At 52.3% G+C, this 20,760-nt stretch overlaps 1 protein-coding gene across 3 annotated transcripts in view; it reads right to left on the bottom strand.

The window, feature by feature from the left end:
- LOC142582705 (semaphorin-5A-like) overlaps positions 1 to 20,760 on the bottom strand; it is a 171,615-nt gene that overhangs the window by 69,238 nt on the left and 81,617 nt on the right. The window contains exon 1 of one of the 3 annotated variants that reach the window (XM_075692667.1): positions 1,700 to 2,106. The exons of 1 other annotated variant lie outside the window; for it this stretch is intronic. In XM_075692667.1, coding sequence (XP_075548782.1) covers positions 1,700 to 1,768 — 69 coding nt within the window. In that variant the 5' untranslated portion in view covers positions 1,769 to 2,106. Of the gene's footprint in view, positions 1 to 1,699; positions 2,107 to 20,760 lie in introns of those variants that run through there. One more of the 3 variants, XM_075692669.1, reaches the window with a different exon arrangement.

Genomic DNA, 20,760 nt, shown 5'->3' with positions numbered 1-20,760 from the left:
GTGTGTTAGCGTCGTAAACTTGATACTAGGCAAGGAGCTAGCACACCACAGTCTCGAGACAGCCGCTAATGATACCAAGACGTAAGCACATGTCTGTGAACGCGCAAACGGAGCCCCTAAGCCACTCTGTTCCTCAGCCACCCCCGCTGCACGGCTGCACCACTCGTTTTAAGCACAGCACACCGAACACACATTCAGCGCTGAACAGTGGGCTGTCGACGCAGTTGCATTTACATGACTTGCAGCGAGCAGCACATCCCTCGATGTCCGTTACGCAAAGTCGGACACGGCGACGCCACATCGTGGTTCGCTGAACTTCGCTGCCGAGGCGCTAGGCCAGTTCGATATTTCAATCGTCACCACCGCCGGGTTCTCTAGAAAGCACGGGTCACACAACGCAGATTCTGTACTGCCAGAGTTCACCGAGGCCAAAGCCGCACTGCCGCACCACCACTACTCACGTCTTGCCGCCAAGTAACACAGAACCTACAACCAACACACAAGCAACGCACGTACAATCACATGAGCCAATGTTGAACAACGCGCGGTCCAGAGAACGATAAGCCGAGGACGAACACGCCACGGCGTCGCTCGGCGCCAGCATCGCGCCTTCTCAAAAATCCCTAAACAATGCTGTCCCTAGGCACCTAGGATCAGGTCACGTGAGGGATTTTTGTACGACAATTAGACGCACGCCATGATAACGCCCCTCGTCCCACCACGGTAGTATCGGCCGCGACCGACAGGAGGCGCCAGGTCGGCGCGTGCACTCCTATGGTTGCTTCTTGTACGGCGCTTCTTTTCCGCTCAGCTGGCGCTGACAACACTGATGAGCTCTCTCTCAGCGGACGGGCGAGGCCCTTGCGACACGAATGCGCGTTCACGTAGCCGTTGCGTAATGGCGAAGGCGAGCAGGCGTGAAGTTTGGACCAGCGAGCGAGGTCGGTGCAACGAACGATGACCGCACCCGCGAAAACGCGATCAAGGCACTCGTGAACTCGGGAGCGAAAAGGGAGAGGAGAAATGTACTCGATCACAAGGTGGCGGGGCGAGATATCTGACGTTATAGCAAACGCATTCGCTGTTCCTTGTTTATAAATGCGACGACCTGCTTCGAATGGACGCAGCGGAAGAGTATACACACAGCTCGGGGTGCAACGTTCGGAGCGTGCATTCCACCAGCTTTTATATACTCCTTCGCTCTGCGTGACGAAAACCTTGGGATGTTATTCGAACGACGTTCAGGGATAGACACGAACGACGTCAAGTTAATTAGCATCGCATCGGAAGTGCGAGGTCGCAGGCTCGATTCCCGGCATGGAACACACACACAAAGAGAGAAAGAGAGAGATTAGCAAAACAGGCGTTCATCCCCTTGACAATTTCTGTCAAATGCAGCTGGCAAGGCATTTCCGTTCGTAAGAATTTATCGTCATCGGGCGCCCATCTCGACAATCTATTTCTTATCACGATTGGCTACCTTCTGCCCTTAAGAACAGCACTAACGCCTGAACGACACAAATTAGCACCAAGGTGTCTTGCTCAAGAGTATATCCTTGCTTACCTTTGAAATTCAATAATCAACTGTGAAGCAGCCTAACATCATTTCTTCAGTTGCCTCGAGTATAGTGTAAAATAGAATCTGGACATTCAAGAAATCCATCCTATACGGAAACATTCCATGTACGCAAAAACTCACCCTTGCTCGATCTAAAGACGATTCAGCCATGGACTCGCCTCGAGGAATCCAGAAAGCACAGGACACCATACGTCACACCGCACGTCATTCGTCGCGCCAGCCTATGGTCTATGTCGATGCACGCTTGTGCGAGTCACGATTGCGGCGCTGGCCAGAGGGCAAGTACGAGGTTATAGCTTGCTCAGAGGCTGCGCTTGCGAGACTTCACGCTGATCTCAGCGGCACTAGCGAGACAAACTCGAGCACTCGCGAGGACACAGCATCACCGAGTACTTCCTCTTCTCCCTCTGGAAAGCGCCATTAGTGAGACAATTTTACCTCGACGCGCTTTCGTAAAGGCGACTGCAACACATGCGCTTAAGGTCCGACGTTATCGACGCGCGGGCAGGCGTCATTAGACGCCGGGCGCGTCAAAGCGCGTTGACCGTGTCCGGTTACGTTGGCGGCGCCAGTGCGTCGAAACATCGGTTGAACTATAGACGCTGTAGTTCTCGCCAACGCGACGTAACGCTTGCGCGCGTTCGCGCTACGTCAGGCCTCGACGCGCTACGTCAGTCGCTACGAAGAAGACGCGCGCAGGATTCCGAGTTCCCCATGAAGCACGTGTCCCGGCTTGGCGCCAGCCCTGTCCGCGACCCGTGCACGGGCTTCTGCGGAGGTCACCATTTTCGCATTGTCGGGGGATCGTGTCGGTTACGGTGCGGGAAAGGCTCGTCCCTATTGAACTAGCATTCCGTGGCTCCGTTGACGACCCGGCATGCGCTGCTCCTGTCTCCGACCGCAAAACTGCTGGTTACTGTGGGTGATTTAGACGGAAGATACGCGAGAGACGTCAATCGGGGCGAGCGAAGCGGTCTGGCCGTCGCCGCGGTAGCTACACTACCTGGTTCTGCTCTTCGCGCTTGTAGCCAGTACAAATTAAAAAAAAAAAGACGGGAAAAAGAAAAAAAAATGTTTTTAAGGGAGCCTCACCAACGTGTAAAATTATCCACCAATGCGAGCGAATAATCTCGCAAGACGAACTGACAGAGAAGGAGAGAGAAGCTAAAGATAACCTAGATAACGCGTACTTGCTTGCTTGACCTTCCTCGCGTATAGCTTTTATCACTAGCTATAGGAAAAAAACATGACCTATCGTGATCTAACGGTAAACAAAACGAACGTAGACTTTAAGGCAACCCCCAAAGTGACTGTCAAAGGTAGGATAATTCTCTAACGCGCATTATTAAAAAGACAAAAAAAAAAAACGTGCAATTATCTCTCGGTCGACTTTGGAAGCTAGGTGCTTATTTTTTTGTTTCTGTAAGGCCACTCTCCTCATCTGGAAGCTAAGCTGCTCGTAACACATCGCCGAAATTATGTTCAGTATCCAGGTGTCTCATAATCGATTGTTGTATTGAAATACGTATACAGGGTGCCCAGCTAACCTTAGCCAGTGTCTAAAAATATGCGAATGAAACTCATTCATATCAACATCAATAGGCACTTCTGGTTTGCTGCTGCTTTGCCGTTGGTGAAATAAGCTTCAGCGATTCCCTGCGTCTCGTAGTCTGGCCGCTGCGAGTAGCCCCCAGAGACATCTTTCGCCATTGAGTATAGCCTATAACGGCCTGCGCGGTCAGGATATGTAAAGAAACACCGCGGGACAGTCGCATGAGGCGTAAACGGCCCATTTCGCTTTCCTTCGTCGTGCGCTGTCGTGTGCACCACTTACGAAACTGTACGAAAAAAGGAATAAATACAGAGAGTAAGCGGCACAAAGAAGTAAGAGAGAGCCGTTCGCGCCGAGTTCGAGCAGCAGAACGGACGAGTTTTCACGTGCAATGGCACAATTAGAGAGTCGCAATTATGGCCTAAGCGCTATCGCTTTCGCTTGAAGTGGCCCACGCGCCGTTCCAGGTAGTACATATACTGGTTAGAGAATGAGGGTTTCGGGGCGAGCTTTGAATAGCCGCCCATAAACGAAGTAGTTGTAAGCTTCGTGTGTGTATCTGGACTATAGAACGTGAGTTCGGCCGGCTCGGTTGCTTGCGGCGAACGCGATTCTTTTGTATGCGAGCGACGCCACTTGTAAGTGTGGCACGGCGGCGAAACAGGCGACGTGGTCGGCCAAAGCGGGTAATCGAATCAGACGCTGCGGCGAGGGCACGTTGCGATCGTTGCGCTTGCGCACAGCGATCGTACACTACATAAGCCGGCGACCTCGTCGGCAGAGACTCCAAAGAGGGAGCGGCCTTGGCTTCGATTTCGTGCCGTCCGCGGCGCTGCACGTTTATGCCATAACGCCGTTTAGTGCGCGTTTGCGCGTGCCTGTATAGAAGCTGTGAGCCGGTGTTTGCTTAGGAGGAGCTCCTTGACTGGATGTGCCTTTATGATTTCCGTTAACGAGCATTCGGTCGTTTTGCTTTCTTTCTTATTCCTTCCCCCGCCCCCCCCTGCCGCTTGCGTGCACCTGGACGGACCTCGTTAGAAAGAAAAGTTAGGAGACGAATGGTTAAGGCTGTGTGGTCAGGAAATTCGAGGCTTAGTGGGGCACGGAAAGCATTAGGTCACGACGCTTCCATGCGGCATGCGATGTTTGGGTGTATAGGGGAGACGTTAGGCTCGGCAAAACAGGTTCGTTAGCGTAGAAGCTAAATGTGTGTGCTTATAGAAGAACGTGCGCAGCAGAAGGTTTAAGAGCGAAGCACGGAGGTAATATGCTCGCGCGGCCGCTCGCCCTGCGTGCCTTCGTATGTTCGACCACGGCCGCTGGATGTTGGACATCGTTATTTGCGAAGTGGGCTGTAAAGCCTAAAGTGGCCCGCGCTGTATAAGTAAGTCGTCTAAGCTAGCTCTGGTTACTCATATATGGATTAGCGGGTTCATAACGAATACTCTTTAATGTATGCCGCGAGCCGTACGTCTCGTTCTGTCTCCCGTGGTGTAAGTGATGCCTACATTAGTGGTATAGAAACGGGCAAGAAAAAAAAAAAAATGCGCGAGCGGTGTTCCAGCAGAGACTAAAATGGGCTTCATCGTTACATTACGCGCGCCTTAAGCTACTAGACGCCCTTGGACCGTGGCGTCGTGCTGGTTCTGCATTCCGCGTTATATGTGACAGTGCGTTACGCGTATGTGTTTGTGTCTGGACACGTATTCCCCCCCCCCCCTTTTCTCTCACATCTTGCAGTATATTACACACCGAGTACTACGCGAAGGCTGTAGTTTGACCAACATTTCCTGTTATCGTTGAGTGCACTACCTCAGCTGAGAAGTCGCAGGACACACTCTTTCTTCTCCGTCTCTCGCGGGCTGTGTTTACTATAATCTTTCTAGTGCCGTCTACGCGTGAAGAAAAAGTATTCGCATGCGCCGCGTCTGATCCGACGTAACCAAACGCGCGCGCCGCGCGGCACACGTCTCGTAGCAGCTATAGCATGTACGTATGCGCCCACACACAGCAGACGCGGCGTCGAAAAGCTACGCTGTCGCGAAGGGGGGCGACAGGCGGAGAGCCATATGGCAGGCGCGTGGCGACGACCGCGCGTGCGACAAGCCCGCGGCTGCCGGCAGCACCATCTTGAGATCGTTGCCAGGACAGAGTTCCCCTCGAGCTGGGGCTGTGCTTCCGCCCCCGTGAATGGACGCCCGGCGGACGGGACGCCACGTCGCCGCATCGCCAACCCGCGCTGGGACTGTACGGTCCAGATGGCCCAAAGCTGTCGCCCCCCCCCCCCCTTCTCCTCCGCGGCCGACGAGGTTTCTATTATATGACGAGGCTGCCGCACGCTGGTAGAGGCGCTGAGCATGGCTTCACGATACCACGGGTTCCGTATGGCACTCGTCAGTCGCGTAGACGTTTGCGTATTGGTAAATTCCGTGACATAGCAAATCGGACACCGTGCCAGCTGCATTTGGCAGGAATCGTTGAGGGAATGAATGGTGTTGCTACTCCCTCTCTCTCTCTCTCTCTCTGCGACTGTGTGTCTCTTTGTGTGTGTGTGTGTTTCAAATATACATAGCACTAACCGTACACCGTGCAGGCTTGGAAGGGATCGATGAGGCAGTGGCCGCTTTTCCCATAGTTCTAGTACGATGTCCAAAACTCGGCAGTTTCAAAGTCAGACTTGTAACATGACTGCCTAACGCTACGACCCTGGGGCCGAATTCAGAAAGTTTGTCGTTCGGAAGTGCTCATTGCCATTGGCCGGCCGCCTGCGCTAATATTATGCCCAGCATCAGTATTGGCTGCAGTCTTCTCACACAAACGATTCTAGCGTAAGTGCTTTTTGTGAATACGGGCCCTGATGCAGGTTACTTTAGTTTTCTTCTAATAACCGGTCACTCATTATGGACACAAAATCAGTGCTTCGCCACGATGGAGAACGTGTGCGCATGTACTCTGCAAGAGTTTCCTGCTATCTCCGTATAAACAAGCCGAACATGCCAGCTATCTCCAAAGCGTTACGTTTGCCCTGAGTTCGCTCGATCTATAGCCTCTAGCTCACATTCGCCTGAAGATCCTCGTGTCCGTAAGGAAAAAGGAGAAGTTGTTCTGGGATTCGGATAAGTCGTTTTCACCCATGGCCCCTTGAAGGTTGTCCCTCTCTCGAAGCATGCATGCGATGCCCGTTCGTCTTCCTTGTGCTGTGATAACACGCAAACACACTTAAAGGGAAAGAGAAACAAAGTCAAGCAAAAAGCCAAGCGAAGACGAAGCCATTCGCTCAGCCGGCTCGAGCATCGCAGCCTCCGGTCCACTGTTTGTTTTTCCTGGGCCACTCGAAAAGAAGGAGGAGGGGGGCTCTACGTCGGTGAACGCGCACCGCACTCTGCGCGCGCGCATTGCCTCGGTTGGCAGCGGGTCCCGTTTATTTAGTTTGGTCGCGGTGGGGCCGGGCAGTGCCCCGCACTGAACTGCAGGCCAGTCAGGAGCGGCAGCTGCGGCTCCTGGTGGCCCGAGCGTTGGCTTTTTATCCGTGCAGGGCGCACCGTGAATACGCTTCTGCAAAAGTCGTCAGCCGCTGTCTTTTTTGAGCCACCAGGCCCATGGCGAGAACAGAAAGCGAAGATGAAGAGCAGCTCGCCGATGGTTGAGAGACATATATTATGTGGGAGCTCAAAGAGAAATATAAAAGAAAGGTGCTCTAGCCTCTGCCACTGAGTTGAGAGACAGAAAGAACGCCAGTAGCAGGCTAATGCGAGACCATTTGCGCCGTGTCATTCGCGCTGAAGCTTAAAGAGTTTTGGAAGACAACAGGCCGAGTATATATAGACGCGCGACGACTGGGAGAGGGAACGGAGGCCACTGCAGGTTCGTCAAAGAGCAATAGGATCGATAGTTGGGCGAGTTGGTTACGGTAACAAGAGGATATACCTCGATCACGAGGGCTTCTCGAAGAGGCCTTCAGACGCCAAGCTGAGCTTACTCAGTAGAGTATACAGATGTCGTGTCGCGTCTTTCCGACAACAGCCTCTTACGACGTAATGGCTGAGCGGGTACAAGATTTACGCAAGGTGCACTCATTCCGAAAGCCAAGTGTGGGTATAATGTCGTCGGGCCCAAATGATACTCGCTTTCTACGACGATACATTGAGTGTTGTGATTTGTTGAGAATATATGCGCTGTACTACAGTTGAAACTTGTGAAGCGCCCTCTCTCTCCTTTGTCCCGCGTAGTTTCTGCTATTTAAAAAAAAAAGAAAGTACAGAGCTAGAAACAGCTAGGAGCAACTCTATACCCCAGTTTGACTGCATCGTGACCCGTGTTTCGACGCAAGCGGCCACTTACGCGGTGTGCGTTCCGAAACCAGTATAATAATGCCTAAATTGTGTTCGCGCTCTCTTCTAACCTGATAGCGGTATAGCTGGCGCGCACCTCTGCGGATCTCCACATCACAGCCAATATAGAAGTGTCCACACTGCATATCTGTTGGTTCTAGCAAATGGAAGAGGCCCGGGAATGGAAAAAGAGAGAGAGATACCATGGCGCTCTTGCTTCACACATCGCATCTGGAGAGTCTTCTGTTACATCGTCGAGGCTGTCCAGGAAGAAAGCGGTCAAAGGGGCAAGGTCTATTTGACCGGGACATATCAAAGGGCGGCAACGACAACAGCAGAGATACGGTCGCGATGCATGGGTGTTTGACTCCCATCCCGCGCATCGCAGTGAGCGCGAAGCGCACCGCCCCCCCCCCCTCCCCCCCTCCACGAGAATGCAGGGCACGAATATCTTCGACGACCGCAGGAGTTAAGTGGCTTGCGTGAAGAGCACGTGCCCCTCCGCCTTATCTGCATTCGTGACCCCCGACATTATCTGTCGGCCCCCCGTCCCAGCAAGTAACCACTCCGCGCGCTGAGGGAGCGCGGCCGCTTCCCGTTTGCGCCGCATTAAGCGAACCCGAAGCCTGTGTATATAGTATGTACGGTGCTTGACGTTAACGGCGCGTACGAATTCGGCGTGGCCTATGGGCGCGGCGGAGTCTCACCGGTTTACAACGTCACGCAGTAGTAGTATCTCTATGTATGCGTCGCGCCCTCTGTACTAAACGGCGTTCCGTGATACCGAACTCAAAAAGTGGTGCAGATGAAACTTTGCCTTCGTGCATGGTTTCGGGCCGTTGCGATATGCTAAGAAACTGCGCAACGGCAACCGTACGGAACGTTTTTTCCTTTCGACATTTTTGTGGCGTGGGTGCGCGCGTATGCATCATTTGGTCATGCGATTACGGTGTACGCGCACCGCGCGCAGTAATCACATAACCACACGCAAACGTGTCCCGTGCGGTTAGTCGATCGGCGCGTCGGGTGCGCCCAGCGGCCGGGCATGATAGGCGGGTGCATGATTTCGGGCGCGGTAAGTGCAGGTGACGAGTGGCCCGCGCGCGTATTTCGGGCTGTACATATGCAGAAATAGAAAGTTCATCAATGAATGCACGACAGTATACAACGGCGCGGATCTCGTTTGGCGTGAACTTCGCGAGACGCGCCCACGTCGCGAGACGTCCTTTCGATGTACGCAATTCATCGCAGGCATGGACCTCTGTATAGACTTGGGCGAAACGTAACGTATTCAGTGCGTATGTATACAACGGACACCTTGGCTATGAGCTCGCTAAGAGTGCGATAAATGTGTTCGCGCTAAAACGACAATTTCGCAACGAGTGCTGCTGCAACACTGCCCAGTTCCAGCGATAGACCTCTGACCCGATAACATATATAATCACTCGCTTTAGTTCCTCGGCCCACACGTGGGCATGTGACGAACTCGAAGCTCTGTATAGAGACCTCGCTTGCGACTGCGCCGGTTGTGCCACGTATACAGGTCCTGCAAATGTATATTCCGCCGGCGTTCGACAAATATCCGCAGGGCGGAGGAAACGTTTCGCTAAAGGACCTAAATGTCGCCCAATATATAGGAGCGGGTGTAAATTTACTCCCGAAGCGGAAAGAAAAGACGACGCCGCGGAGATAAAAAGCGGTATATTACTCGCCGCCAATCGTATAAAACTGGTCGAGAGGGAAGAACGCGCGATCAAGCAAAGCACACAAAGAAAAAAAAAAGAAAGAAGGAAAAGGAAAACGGCCACCCGGTATGTGCGCGGCGTGCGCACACCGGAGTCTAGGCGACGGGGATGGATTCGACTTTACGGCTTTCTCGCCTTTTCGTGCGGCATGCTCGAGATTTCAGGGAGGAAACAAACAAACAAAACGACGACAAGAAAGCGGACGGACTGTTAGAGAACAGTGTGCTCACAGCTGCGGGCACACAACCGTTATATAGGTTTATGCGGCCTGCACACACACGTCGCGTTTGTGTACACCGGCTGCAGGCTCGCGCAGGTTGCGGCGTATATATGATGTATTCGCGTTAGCTGTTCCTTGCCGTTGTCCTTGCGATCCCGTGTATACGTGCGTATGCTGCTCGAGTGTACACCCTGCGCGTGTCGTCTCATTTGTCACCATTTCCATCTCGAGTATACAGCAAGACGCCAGGCAAAGCTACCCTGTTTTCATTTCCGCCGTTTGCCCACCGGTTATCCAAACGGGCACAGGTATCTCCCCTGTCCTGACACTTGGCTTTCTTTTTTAGGGCGAACTGTCCTGGAGATGTGGGGCGTTCCGTGACATTGAATGTCACGGAACTTAAAGGGACCCTGAAACGATTTTGACGATTTTCTACAAACGTACTGAGTCGTTAGACTAGGTCCTTCTGATCATTAATTGACGCATCTAAGTGCTCCGCTTAAAGCGTCTAATTTATTACAAGGTTTTAAAAATGTACATCGCTGCCGATCGCAGCACACTGCTCGGCGGAATTTTGAGCCGCCCCTATCCATATGACGTAAATCACACATTTGACGTCATTAGGGCGAGCTATCCGATTGGCTGCCCAGGGCGGGTCATCGATAATTTTTCCGCCTTGATGGTGAACAAATGATGTTCGTAATAGTTGGAATGTTAGTTAATTTGTTTCTACGAAAAGAAAGTAACAGAAAGAGAATGGACAAGAACAATTTCTCACTACACTTAAGCACTTCCGGAACACTTCAAGCGTCGTCTGCTTGTGTTACGACGTACTCCATTTTGACGAGAGCTCCGCGGTCAGAGACGGTCTCAGTCTTTTCGCGAGCACTATGATTCGACTTTGTTGCGTTGCGAACTGCAAACGTAGGGACTGGCAATATGTCAAGCTGCGACATCGTGTCCCTCTGCAAGGCAGCAGACGAGCGGACTGGCTGCAGCGCATCGGACTGCCGCTATCCGATCGGCGCCAGGATTTGCGCGTTTACGGTCGTCCACTTTACACCGGAAGATAATTAACGCAATAGCGTTTTGCGAGTCCGGTATTAGGGTAAACGCAAGCGCAAGGGGACAGGGCATGGCCGCTTGACTGTGCCGTTTAACGGGATGGTCAGAAGCGCAAATGTGAATGGTCTGCACGGCGCAGCCACCTGGTGGCACAGAGCTCAACCATACACAGTAGCAGTAACGAAATGTATTTTTCTTTGCTGCTGGTGTAAATTTTTCGCAAGAGTGTAATCATCAACACGTTGTTTTTGTGAATGTTTAAAATGTTTTACACTTGGTTAGAGCTATATTAGCGCTTTGTTTGGCTGGTTAAGCTCTGCGCCAACAAGTGGCTGGACCGTGCAGACCGGTCAGGCCGCTCACGTTCGTCTATGCTAAAGTTCCTTCATCAGCTTGAGTTTATGCCTACAGCCATCTGCCGAAATACCCAGCTTGCCTGTGGTCACCGGAATACGAGACACGTTGGGCGCTTCGATAGAATGCTCGCAACGCACGCTGCTTTGATAGCTCTCGCTTGGGGTCGACTGCCAAGCAGCTAGCGGAGGGTTTGGAGGAGCTTCGCGCGTTCGCTCCTAGAGAACCGGAAGTCGACGACACGACGTACCATCATGACGCAGAACCAGTGAAGGCGGAGCTTAGCCCCGATCACTCGACGAACGAGTTGAGGAGAAAATGCATGAATGTGGAGGAGGGTAACTTGTAATCGTCCGCAGCTCTCTTAATATGAGACGTTTCACACAAATTGTGGTGCGAATGATTAACTTTCGCTGTACCCTACGCGTGTACAAAATTTGTCCGAACCGTTTCAGAGGCCCTTTAACATGGCTCATACGGAACTGTGCCGGGCTGGTTCGCGCGTAATGGCGATGTGCTAAATTATACTCATAAAACGACAAGCGTACGTGTTTTCCTGCTTATTTAATAGCAACGGCTAGCTTATCTTCAGGACATGTTTATATTCCCTCACGCGAAAGACTTTATAAGCCTCTTTAATTCAGATGCCACGTGTACCTTCGCTCGGTCGGCACCCTGAGCAGTCAATATCCGCTACCAGTAATTAGCGGTCTTTACTGATAACGCCGAAACTGCTTTCCCCTAGAAGAATCATGACATCGGCGTTGGCGAAGGGAGGGATTCTGAAACTTGTGCCTTTTGTGGCTCCCCGGCGAGTCTCATTCGCGTAGCTGCGTATACAGGGCGAAATGAATGCGCGTTTTAACGCGACAGCGTTAAGGAGCTCGTGTCGCAGAAAAGCCGGTGTCGTCGGCGTCGTTGGCCGTGAGCGAAAGAACCCGGAAGGCAATTCATGAATAAAAACAACTTGCAAGGTGGGCTGGGTTTGAATCGAACCTGGATATCTGGAGTGTGAGACGGAGACGTCACCACTCAGCCATGAGTTTCACGGTTCAAATCGGGACAAAAGCGCCTCTAGTGAATGCGGTGTTGTCTTAGAAACGTGCCGTAGAAAGTTATACTGCGGTGTATATCGGTAATTATTAGCATGTAAATTACAGAGGTCGCAATTAAACGATAGCGAAGTACGTTTCCGCTACATTTATTCTGCGCTTGGCGCACACGGAGAGCCATCTTGCGGCAAACATGGAAGACCCCCTCCTCGCAATGTACGGCGCTGCCCCGACAGGTGGCGCGCCACTCGCCCGCTTCTCCCCTTCGTCTCGTTTGAGCGCATTGGGACCGTGCGGGGACCGGTGCGAGGATGCCCCAAAGTTGTGCTGTGGACTTAGAAGTGTTGTATATTGACACGTGTCATCTTGAAACGTGTCTTGAAATCATTGACACGTGTGATCTTTATCGGGCGACCACGTTTGGCCGCCTAACAAATGTTATCGCGCAGCGCAGGACGCGCCTGCATGTAAAAGAAGTTTCTGGAATGTTATCGATGGTTCCGTCCACTGTCTTTCACCGCAACTTGTGTAATCTGATTGCATGTATGCGCGACGCGAATAGTGTAGAACTTTGTGGAAGACACGCGGGTCCCATCGGTTAATCTGGAACGTTCGACGACTGATCTATAAAAGCCGACGCGCTTGACCCGCTGATCAGATTTTCGACGATCGCCGACTGTGTTCGCCGCTCTCGTTGTGTATAAGTGTAGCCTGTTTTGTGGGCACAGGTTCGCCCAATAAAATCTAGTTTTGCCTTTTACAGTATTGGTACTGTGTTCTTTGACGTCACGACCACGTGACAATATGAAAACTATGTCTTTGTGTGACTCAAGCGCATGGCGATCGAATGAGTGGGCGGTGCGAACGGGGTGCGATAACGCTATAGCGTTCCACTCTTGAAGGCGAAGCTTAAGCGTCCTCCAATTTTTATGTTTAAATCGAAGTGAACTTCGTTTACTTGCCCAATCGGAACAGAACACACAATGAAGGACCCTCGTTCGGGTCCGACGCCCAATCGTGTCGCTCTCCGACTCGCTATGCGTGCGCTCACAGAGGCCTGCCTCTGTCTGCTGCGAGCGAGCTGCACGCTGCGGCACACACGCGCGCGTCATCGCGCGTTTAGGGGCGCGCGAGCGCTTGCGAGAGTACAAGCCGGTGCCATTCAGCGTCTTGCTGCGCTGAGGCCGGCTGACTCAGGGACAGCGGAAACTTGCGTCGCTAAAAAAATAAGAAATAAGCGCGCTCCTTTCTTTCCATTTTTCTTTTCCGTTGCGCACACTTTCATAGTCTTGCAAGAGCTGCCTTCTTTTATTCTCCTCTTGCTCCCAACGACTTGACTCCTTTCTTTTCTTTCTTCTTCTTTCTTCCCTTCTCTTGTACTGTCATCTACTTTCACATTCGCGGCCGCTTGGTCTGAAAATTGCGCACCGGCTTCCGGAGGAAATGTGGCTCCAATCTGCGGGTCGGCAGCAGCTCACACTGTTGAGGTCCTGCTGGGGAGCTCGGGTCGGGTTGCGAGCTTCAACTCCGCCTGCAGCCCTGGTGCTCGGTGCGGGGAGTTCATCCTGGTTCTGCGGTTATATAGACAGGCTGGCGCCGCTGTCGCGCGACCGTCTTCAAGGTCGGGGCCGTCTTCTCGGCCCTCTTTACATACATGTGGGCCGAATGTGCTGTATAGATTGCCATTTTTATTGCGAGCTTGACTTGCCTGTCGAAGAAGGCTGTTCCGATCGATTCCCGTGCCGTGGTTGCGCGGAAAATCTGCCAGCTTGCGCCGCGGGCTCTTTGAGCGCGTTAGAGGCTTCTTTTTTTTTTTTTTTTCATCCGTGTACTTCAATTGAAAGTTAAATTCTGTTGTTTACCGTCTCGAAATTGCACTGTGGATTATGAGGGACGGCGTCTACTCCGGAGTTCTTAACCACCTACTGCTGTGCGCTTAAATCTAATTGCAACAACGTTTTCGAACTTTGCCCCGCAGCGAAATGCGGCCGCCGAGGCCGATCCAGCTCAGCAGAGCAATGCCATAGCAACTGGGCTATATCACGACGCGTCCTAAAATTACACAGTGTGTCATAGGGGACGACGTACATAGCGGAGGGCTCGAGGCTATTTTTCACCATCTGGAGTTCTTTAAAGCGCACACAAAGCATGGCACCAGAGTGTTATTGTACTCCACCCCCGGAACAATGAGGTCGCGGCAGGCGTATGGAAGTCGAACCTGAAACCTCGTTCTCAACAGCAGGGCACTACAGCCAGTGTTGCAGCTTTTGTGTATTCTTGAGCTTGTTAAGCGAGTAAATGAAAAAAAAAATCATGTTGACGTTCGTGCATATCGCGAACATACATATTTTGTTGTTGTATATTAACAGCTATGAGGCGAGCTGCTGTGCCGCGAAGCTATTGAAATAATCAGGAACGTCTGTATTAGGTCGCCGATTGCACGTGCTATGCATTATAGCAGCCACCGCTCTTTAGGGATGCTCGTTTTCTGCTCGGAAGAGTTCGAAAAATTTTTCAGATCCTGGTTCCTTCCGGAAAAAAGAAAAAAAAAAGTCATTTAACTAGTGTTTGCCCTGCCAATTCCGCTATAGTGTGGCAACATCTTTTGGGAGTCCGCTTGCAGAAAGATTCGAAAATAGTGCTTCCAGTTGTGAAAGTTTTTTTTTTTTATTATTATTATTATTATTATTATTATTATTATTATTATTATTATTATTATTATTATTATTATTATTATTATTATTATTATTTCTTGCATTGCCCAAATACAAAACCAACCAATTTAGAAAGGCTGCCGTTCCGTTTAAGCGGCAACTCCGTTTAAGCGATTTACATTTACCGACATTCCGCCGTGCTTCTACTCAATATGTTTCGGGCGCGTGTAATAGACTTGCTCGAGTACGCTCCGGTACACACACGACGCGCCACTCGGCTCGGGGGCTTCAGGCTGGCACAGGTACCGTCGTATATCCTTCCGGGGCGGCACGATTCACGATTCGTATAGCTGCAAGCTTAGGGCGGCTACATACGACAGCGCGACGCCGGTCCCACAGGCCTCGGAGGCGACACGACGACACAGCGTGCGCGGCTGCTGCTGCTGCGGCAGTGGCTCGGCCTGCGTGACAGCACCGGCCTGATTTGTGTCCCGCTCGGGCGGCGTGGGGCCCGGAAAGGCGCCTCTGCAAACAACGCGGGGAGCTAGCTGCTCGACCCGTGTCTTCCGAAGGGAGGAGCGGAGGAGTTTCTCTGGAAGCGCCTGCCTGCATGGCGTTATGCGGGTGTTGAACGACGAGCCTCCGTCGCCTCGAAGCGTGTGTTTTCCTCGCAGGTGCCCGTGCGCGGCGTCGCTTGGGCCGAGCGAAGTTGACAGTGCGACACTGTCGAGCTCCGGCGTTTATTTCGAGCGCTTTGTGCGCGTATGCGTGTGTCCGCACCTGCGATTCTCGACGCCTGCACGGTCTGGCACGCGGGCCATGGTGGCTCGGTGGCGCTTTGCTCGTTTTTTTTTTTCTGATTGTTATTTTATTTTGTAACGTCCGCGCACTTTGTCAGCGTGAAGCTGTCTCTGAAGCCCTGGCCCGTCGACGACAGTCGCTACGTGACGAACGACAAAAAAAAAAAAAAAAAAAAACAGAGCACGCATATAAGTCTACGCGCAGACGCCTCGCGCGGCTGTGCTATGGGTCGTTCGGGATGCGTCTATGCGAGGCCGTGGTCCGATCACTCAAACAATGTGCGCGGTTATTGAAGGCTGACATCGCGCCGTGCTACATGGCTTCTTCGTCGGCTTTGCGTGACGACGAGTTTGATTAACAAAATTTGTGATTAACAAACAAAATTGTTGCGCCATTAAACAGTATTTGTGGGGGATGAAACTGCGGTATATAGTATATAACAAATGTCTTCGCATGCTCGTCTCGCCAATGATCGCTCTCGCCTGTGCATTGCCGCGTGTTTTGTCAATGAAATGCTGGCCTCACCGCTGCGCGGAAGACGCAAGGGAGACTTTGTCCATCTGTAATGGAAGGCGTGTGCGATGAATGCAGATAAATCCTGTGGCAACGACCGAATTCACAATATACAGGAACGAAGCTTGAAATGGTGGCATGCTTTTTTGAGCGGCTATATAGATGTACGAAATATTGCTTGGGGTTACCCACGCTGATCTGAAGTCGTGATCCAGACCAGTCGGTCCTTTCGCTTCTCTATAGATTCAACACTCTGGCGAATACTATACGTGACCCGTGTACGTAAGTGCATGCGGTTTATGCTGCCCAGTCGTCCGTTACATTCGCCACTATTCCAACAGCGACACAAACTGTTCTCACGCTGCGATACCGCGCAATATAGCAGACATTTTGAAATCATACGAGTCTCTGGTAAGCATGGCCTTAATTGATCAACGTACTCTGCTTCTTACCGTGTTTACCGTGAAATTCATAAAAAAAAGAACAGCTATGCGGCATTGTATATATGGGCGCGACTGTGATTCGCGTTCGTCAGCGCTTTGTGCTTGTTTCAATAGCGCTGTTACAGCTTTTGTTGAAGCCAGCCCAACTCTCTTGCCAAGATGTTTCTGCGTTGGAGGAGAACTGTCGCGGGAAATTTCAGACCCTTGGGGCTCCTCTAGCTATATACGCAAGCTCGTGCATACATCTTATATCATGTAATTTCTGACTGTATAGACTTGTTTTATTATTCTGTTTCTTTCTTTCTTCTTTTTTGCTGCCTTATGTTCTTCCACTCCCTTAACTACGGCGCTCTCATCATCACTCTTCATCACGCTGACGGCGCGTCAACGTCCTGCGTGCGTTTTGTCGTTATTAATTTTGGTTTTTCTTTTCCGCTGGGAATATCTTCAAAACCGCACCCTCCTCGCCGGAGAAGTTATTTGGATCGCTGCAGAGCGAGCTTCTCTCACGTTCTGGTTTGTCTCCTCGGCGAGGCTGGGCTCCCTCCCGAGGACGCTCTTCCTCATCAATAACCTTAACTACGAGTCGTTTCGCAACGTTTTCGTTGCCTGCCAAATACTAAAACAAACACGCGCGGTAGCCGCCGCAGACACTTGGCGGGCTTGTAAATGCGCCCCATGAATACGCGCTGCTGGGCAAAAAAGCCGCCGCGTCATCAATAACCCTAACCACAAGGCGCACGTGCTTGGAAGCGGCGCTGTGGGGCTCGCTGCGAGGAGACCGACGCGTAAGCCCCGTGCGTTTCGGCCCGTTTCCCGACACTTTGTTAACACGTGTGCGTGCCACGAATGTGCTTGTGTGTGTCTGTACGGGACGTGCCAGACATAGTTACGGTTCTGCCCACAAGGCGCGGTTGCTCCGTGTTCTTTTCGTTTTTTCTTTTTCTTTCTTCTCGTCGATAAGGTTGAATGTCAGGCGGCCGCGTATGCCGCCTTGTTTGCGACAAGTAACGCGAGCTGAAGAGCATTTAACATATTTCTTTCTTGTCCTGTCCAACTCTAAGCTACTACTTGATTTCCTTTAGGCACGAAACCTGTTTATCTTCGTCAGCGCAGCACCCCGGGCTCCGCCACGCGGTGATTACAGCCACCTCGGGCTGCTAGCTGGCGCACGGACAGGCCGGGGGAAATAAAAATGCCCGAACCGCCCCGTGTATGCAGCTCTAACGGTAGTGCGGGTGCCGCCGTCGAGGGACAGCACGCGTTCACCGCGAACAACTCTGCGGTGGGTCTAGAACCACCCTTGATCTTGTTCTTTTTTTGGTGCGCACTATAATGTGTCTTGTTCCTCTTGCCACGGCTATAATACACAAGATAGAAATGCCGAACATCGGCAACAAAAGAAAAACACGCGCAACCTAAACGAGAGAGTGAACCAGTAACGAGAAACAGTGCTGGTTGGAGGAACCGAAACGAGACTGGCGTGGTATAGGTGAAAAAGAGAGAGAGAGAAGTGCGAGAAGCTGCCGCAGGCGGCGCCCCTGCGCTTCACCAAGGCTGCGGCGGTGCGGACCCCATGCCGGGCGGAAAAAAGCGCGCACCGATTGTTCGCCGTGTTTGCGGGACAAAGAAAGGAAAGGAAAAAGGTTCCACTCGCGATGCGCGACGCGGGAGGAGGACCTTTCCTTGCTTTTTTTGCAGCGGAGAAAGAAAGTAAATGTAGCTGAAGGAGAAGCGGCGCGGCACTGCCATGAGGGAAGAGGCGGCGAACTGTAGCGCGGTTCGCTTCGTTCTGCCCGCCCGCCCCGCTATACTTTTGGTTCTGCCACGTATGGGCATTCGGCCGAGCCCATCTCGGTCACCGAGGCGCGACGTGGCAGTACTTCAAGCTTCCCGCTGGGGTCGGTAACGAAACGGCGGCCGCTGTGCTGGCGGCGAGGCGCTGTGTCGAGGTGGTGTCTGTCCGCACGGCGTCTGTGCTCGCGCGCGCGGTTGCTACTGGGCGAGGAGGTCAGCAGTACGCGCTGCATCGCGCAAATATTGCGCGTGCCGTGGTGCTCCGTCTTGTGGCGCCTGGACCCTCATCACGACTCTACGAGTGCAGCGGGTGCCGGTGTTATTATAGCTGCACTCAAGGGATGCGTGGGCAGTCGTTCATACATTGTATCACACCTGGATCGAGGATAAGAATTTATCTGGCGCATCTGTTGAAGCTGTCCCTCTTCGCAATGAGTCTCGGCGGCAGAAGCCAGTTGGAGAACGAAGCTCTTTTGCACAGGAGCGCGTTTGCTCCGACACGCTATTTGATTTATACGATTCGGTGATTCGATGCTTTATCGAGTTCCACGCAGGCTACCGACCTGAGGGTGTGGGCGTTTCTTCTTTTGCCCGCTCGCAGATTTCAAGTCCAGGGGGAATCCTTTCCGGCACCGGACTATCTACGGCGCTTTTATTTTGTCTTGATTCCGACGTTTACATCGCGAAGGTTAATGTGAGAGGCAGGACTGTTGGCTCTAAGTAAGCTGAGTGTAATGAACGTTCTCAGCGCTACAACTGTTTTCGTTGAATATATTGAAAGCAGATATCACAGTCATTTTTCTCTTATCTACAATAGAGGCTGAGGAACAGAAATGAACCTTGTTAATGAGCTCCGCCTTTTAACCTTTCGAGTTAGAGTCTTCGACAGGCATTGGTCATGCTGGTTGCATCTAAGTCCTTCGATTCTTTCTGTAATGGGAGATCGGGGTAAAACTTCCTTGCTGACGGCATGTGGGACTACAGGTTGACAGCGTGACGCATACCCAACGAAGCCCTCTTATCCGGCTGGCTTAGAATAGACTTTTCGACGACTTGCGTATAACGGAGCGTCGACAAGTGCTTCGAATGACGCGCGTTCCTTCGTCCTTCTGTCTCCCGCATCCTGAGAAGAGGGAGAGAGGCGGACGCTAGTGCCTTGGCAGTACTGCACTTTTATATAGTCTGAATCCGGGCCGACATCCTTGCGGGAGCCGCTGTGTAGCCACATCCGCCCCCGCAGCGCATCAGTGAACATCGGACAACGTCTCTTGCTGAGCCGCTGCTGCTGGAAATAGTTTTCCAGTCGACACAGGTGATGCTCGTATGCTCCTCGCGGGGGAGGCCTGCCCTCGCCATTGCGCCCCCTGGCCAGCCGAGGAAAAGAAGAAAAAAAAAGGGGGGGGGGGGAGGTCGAATAGGCCGCTGGTTCGCACGTGCTCCACACGCCACGGCGTAGTTGGGGCTGTTTCCATTTTGGGGGGGGCCTCCCCGCCCCACGACTCGGCGCACACTTCCGCTCGTGCATGCGTGACAACGCCGAATACCTCCCGACGACGGACATGTTGCCTTCGGCGCGTACTCCCGTGCTTCGCGAGCATACGGCGTGCGTATATAGGACGGCGCGGTTCTGCGACGGCGGATTGGTTCTAAATGGGGAGCTCGCGTGAAGTGACGTCTTGTGCCGCGGAGCGGTAACTGTACGTTCTTGCCGTCTGTGTGGCGGTCTGGCAGTGTGCGGGCGACACATGTGGCACTCAGTCTACTGCTTGGTAGGGCGCAGTGCGGGATAGAGGCTAGGCTCTCGTAAAGCGCGAAATGTCGGGTGCTATATTTGTTTTACAATGCAAGCCCTGCATGTATACTTGTAGCTCTCTTTTACTCTTTCTTCGGAACGCTGGACTCTAGTTGTGTGTGCGTAGCCCTATGTTGCGTATGGTGCACGTGTGTGCTCTATGGATAATTGGGTATACACATGTATCGTCCTTGTCATTTGGAGAAGCATCTTACATGTTTTCGGCCAGGCAGACATCTGCAACAGTTACTAAATAAATTTCTTCTCTCTATCTTTACCGACTAATCAGTCAATCAGCTATCTATCAATCAATCAATTCATGGGGTTGGTAGAAAAGACTTGCCCTAAGGAACGGGGATATAAACAAATATTCCCCTGAGCTCGTTCCTAGGAGGCATACTTTCCACATGGCGTGCCGCTGTCCTTTCGATCTAGCATGGCTTGTTCTATGTTTTCTTGTTTTCCCAGGCAAGATGCGACCTAAAAATTTTTCAGCTCTTAACAGGACTGGCTCACCAATCGTGTAGAGCCATCTGGTTTGACGAGGACAGCGCAGGTTAACGTAGCGATAGAGTCGGCTTTTGTTCGACGGTCCGCGGGGCAGAGCTTGGCCGGACGTGTGTGCTTCAGGAGCCGGTGAACTCTGACGCGATCTTTTCGAAAGCGAGCACTTCGTGAACGGTGGGCGTATACTCGCGGCTCTTTCCGTGCGCTGCAGCCGTGGCGTGCTGACAGCTCTCTCGGACGCCGTCGCTCGTGTTTCCATTATATTTCTCGTTCGTGCAAGGGGCGGGGTCCCGACACGCGTCGCAAGGACTCCCTCTCCCAGCGCGATCGCGTCCTTTGCGGCCGCAGGAAGCTC

Source organism: Dermacentor variabilis, chromosome 5, assembly GCF_050947875.1.
Source record: "Dermacentor variabilis isolate Ectoservices chromosome 5, ASM5094787v1, whole genome shotgun sequence".
Taxonomy (NCBI): Eukaryota; Metazoa; Arthropoda; class Arachnida; order Ixodida; family Ixodidae; genus Dermacentor; species Dermacentor variabilis.
The sequence above is the reverse complement of the archived record's forward strand: the minus strand, read 5'-3'. Positions and strand labels throughout refer to the sequence as shown.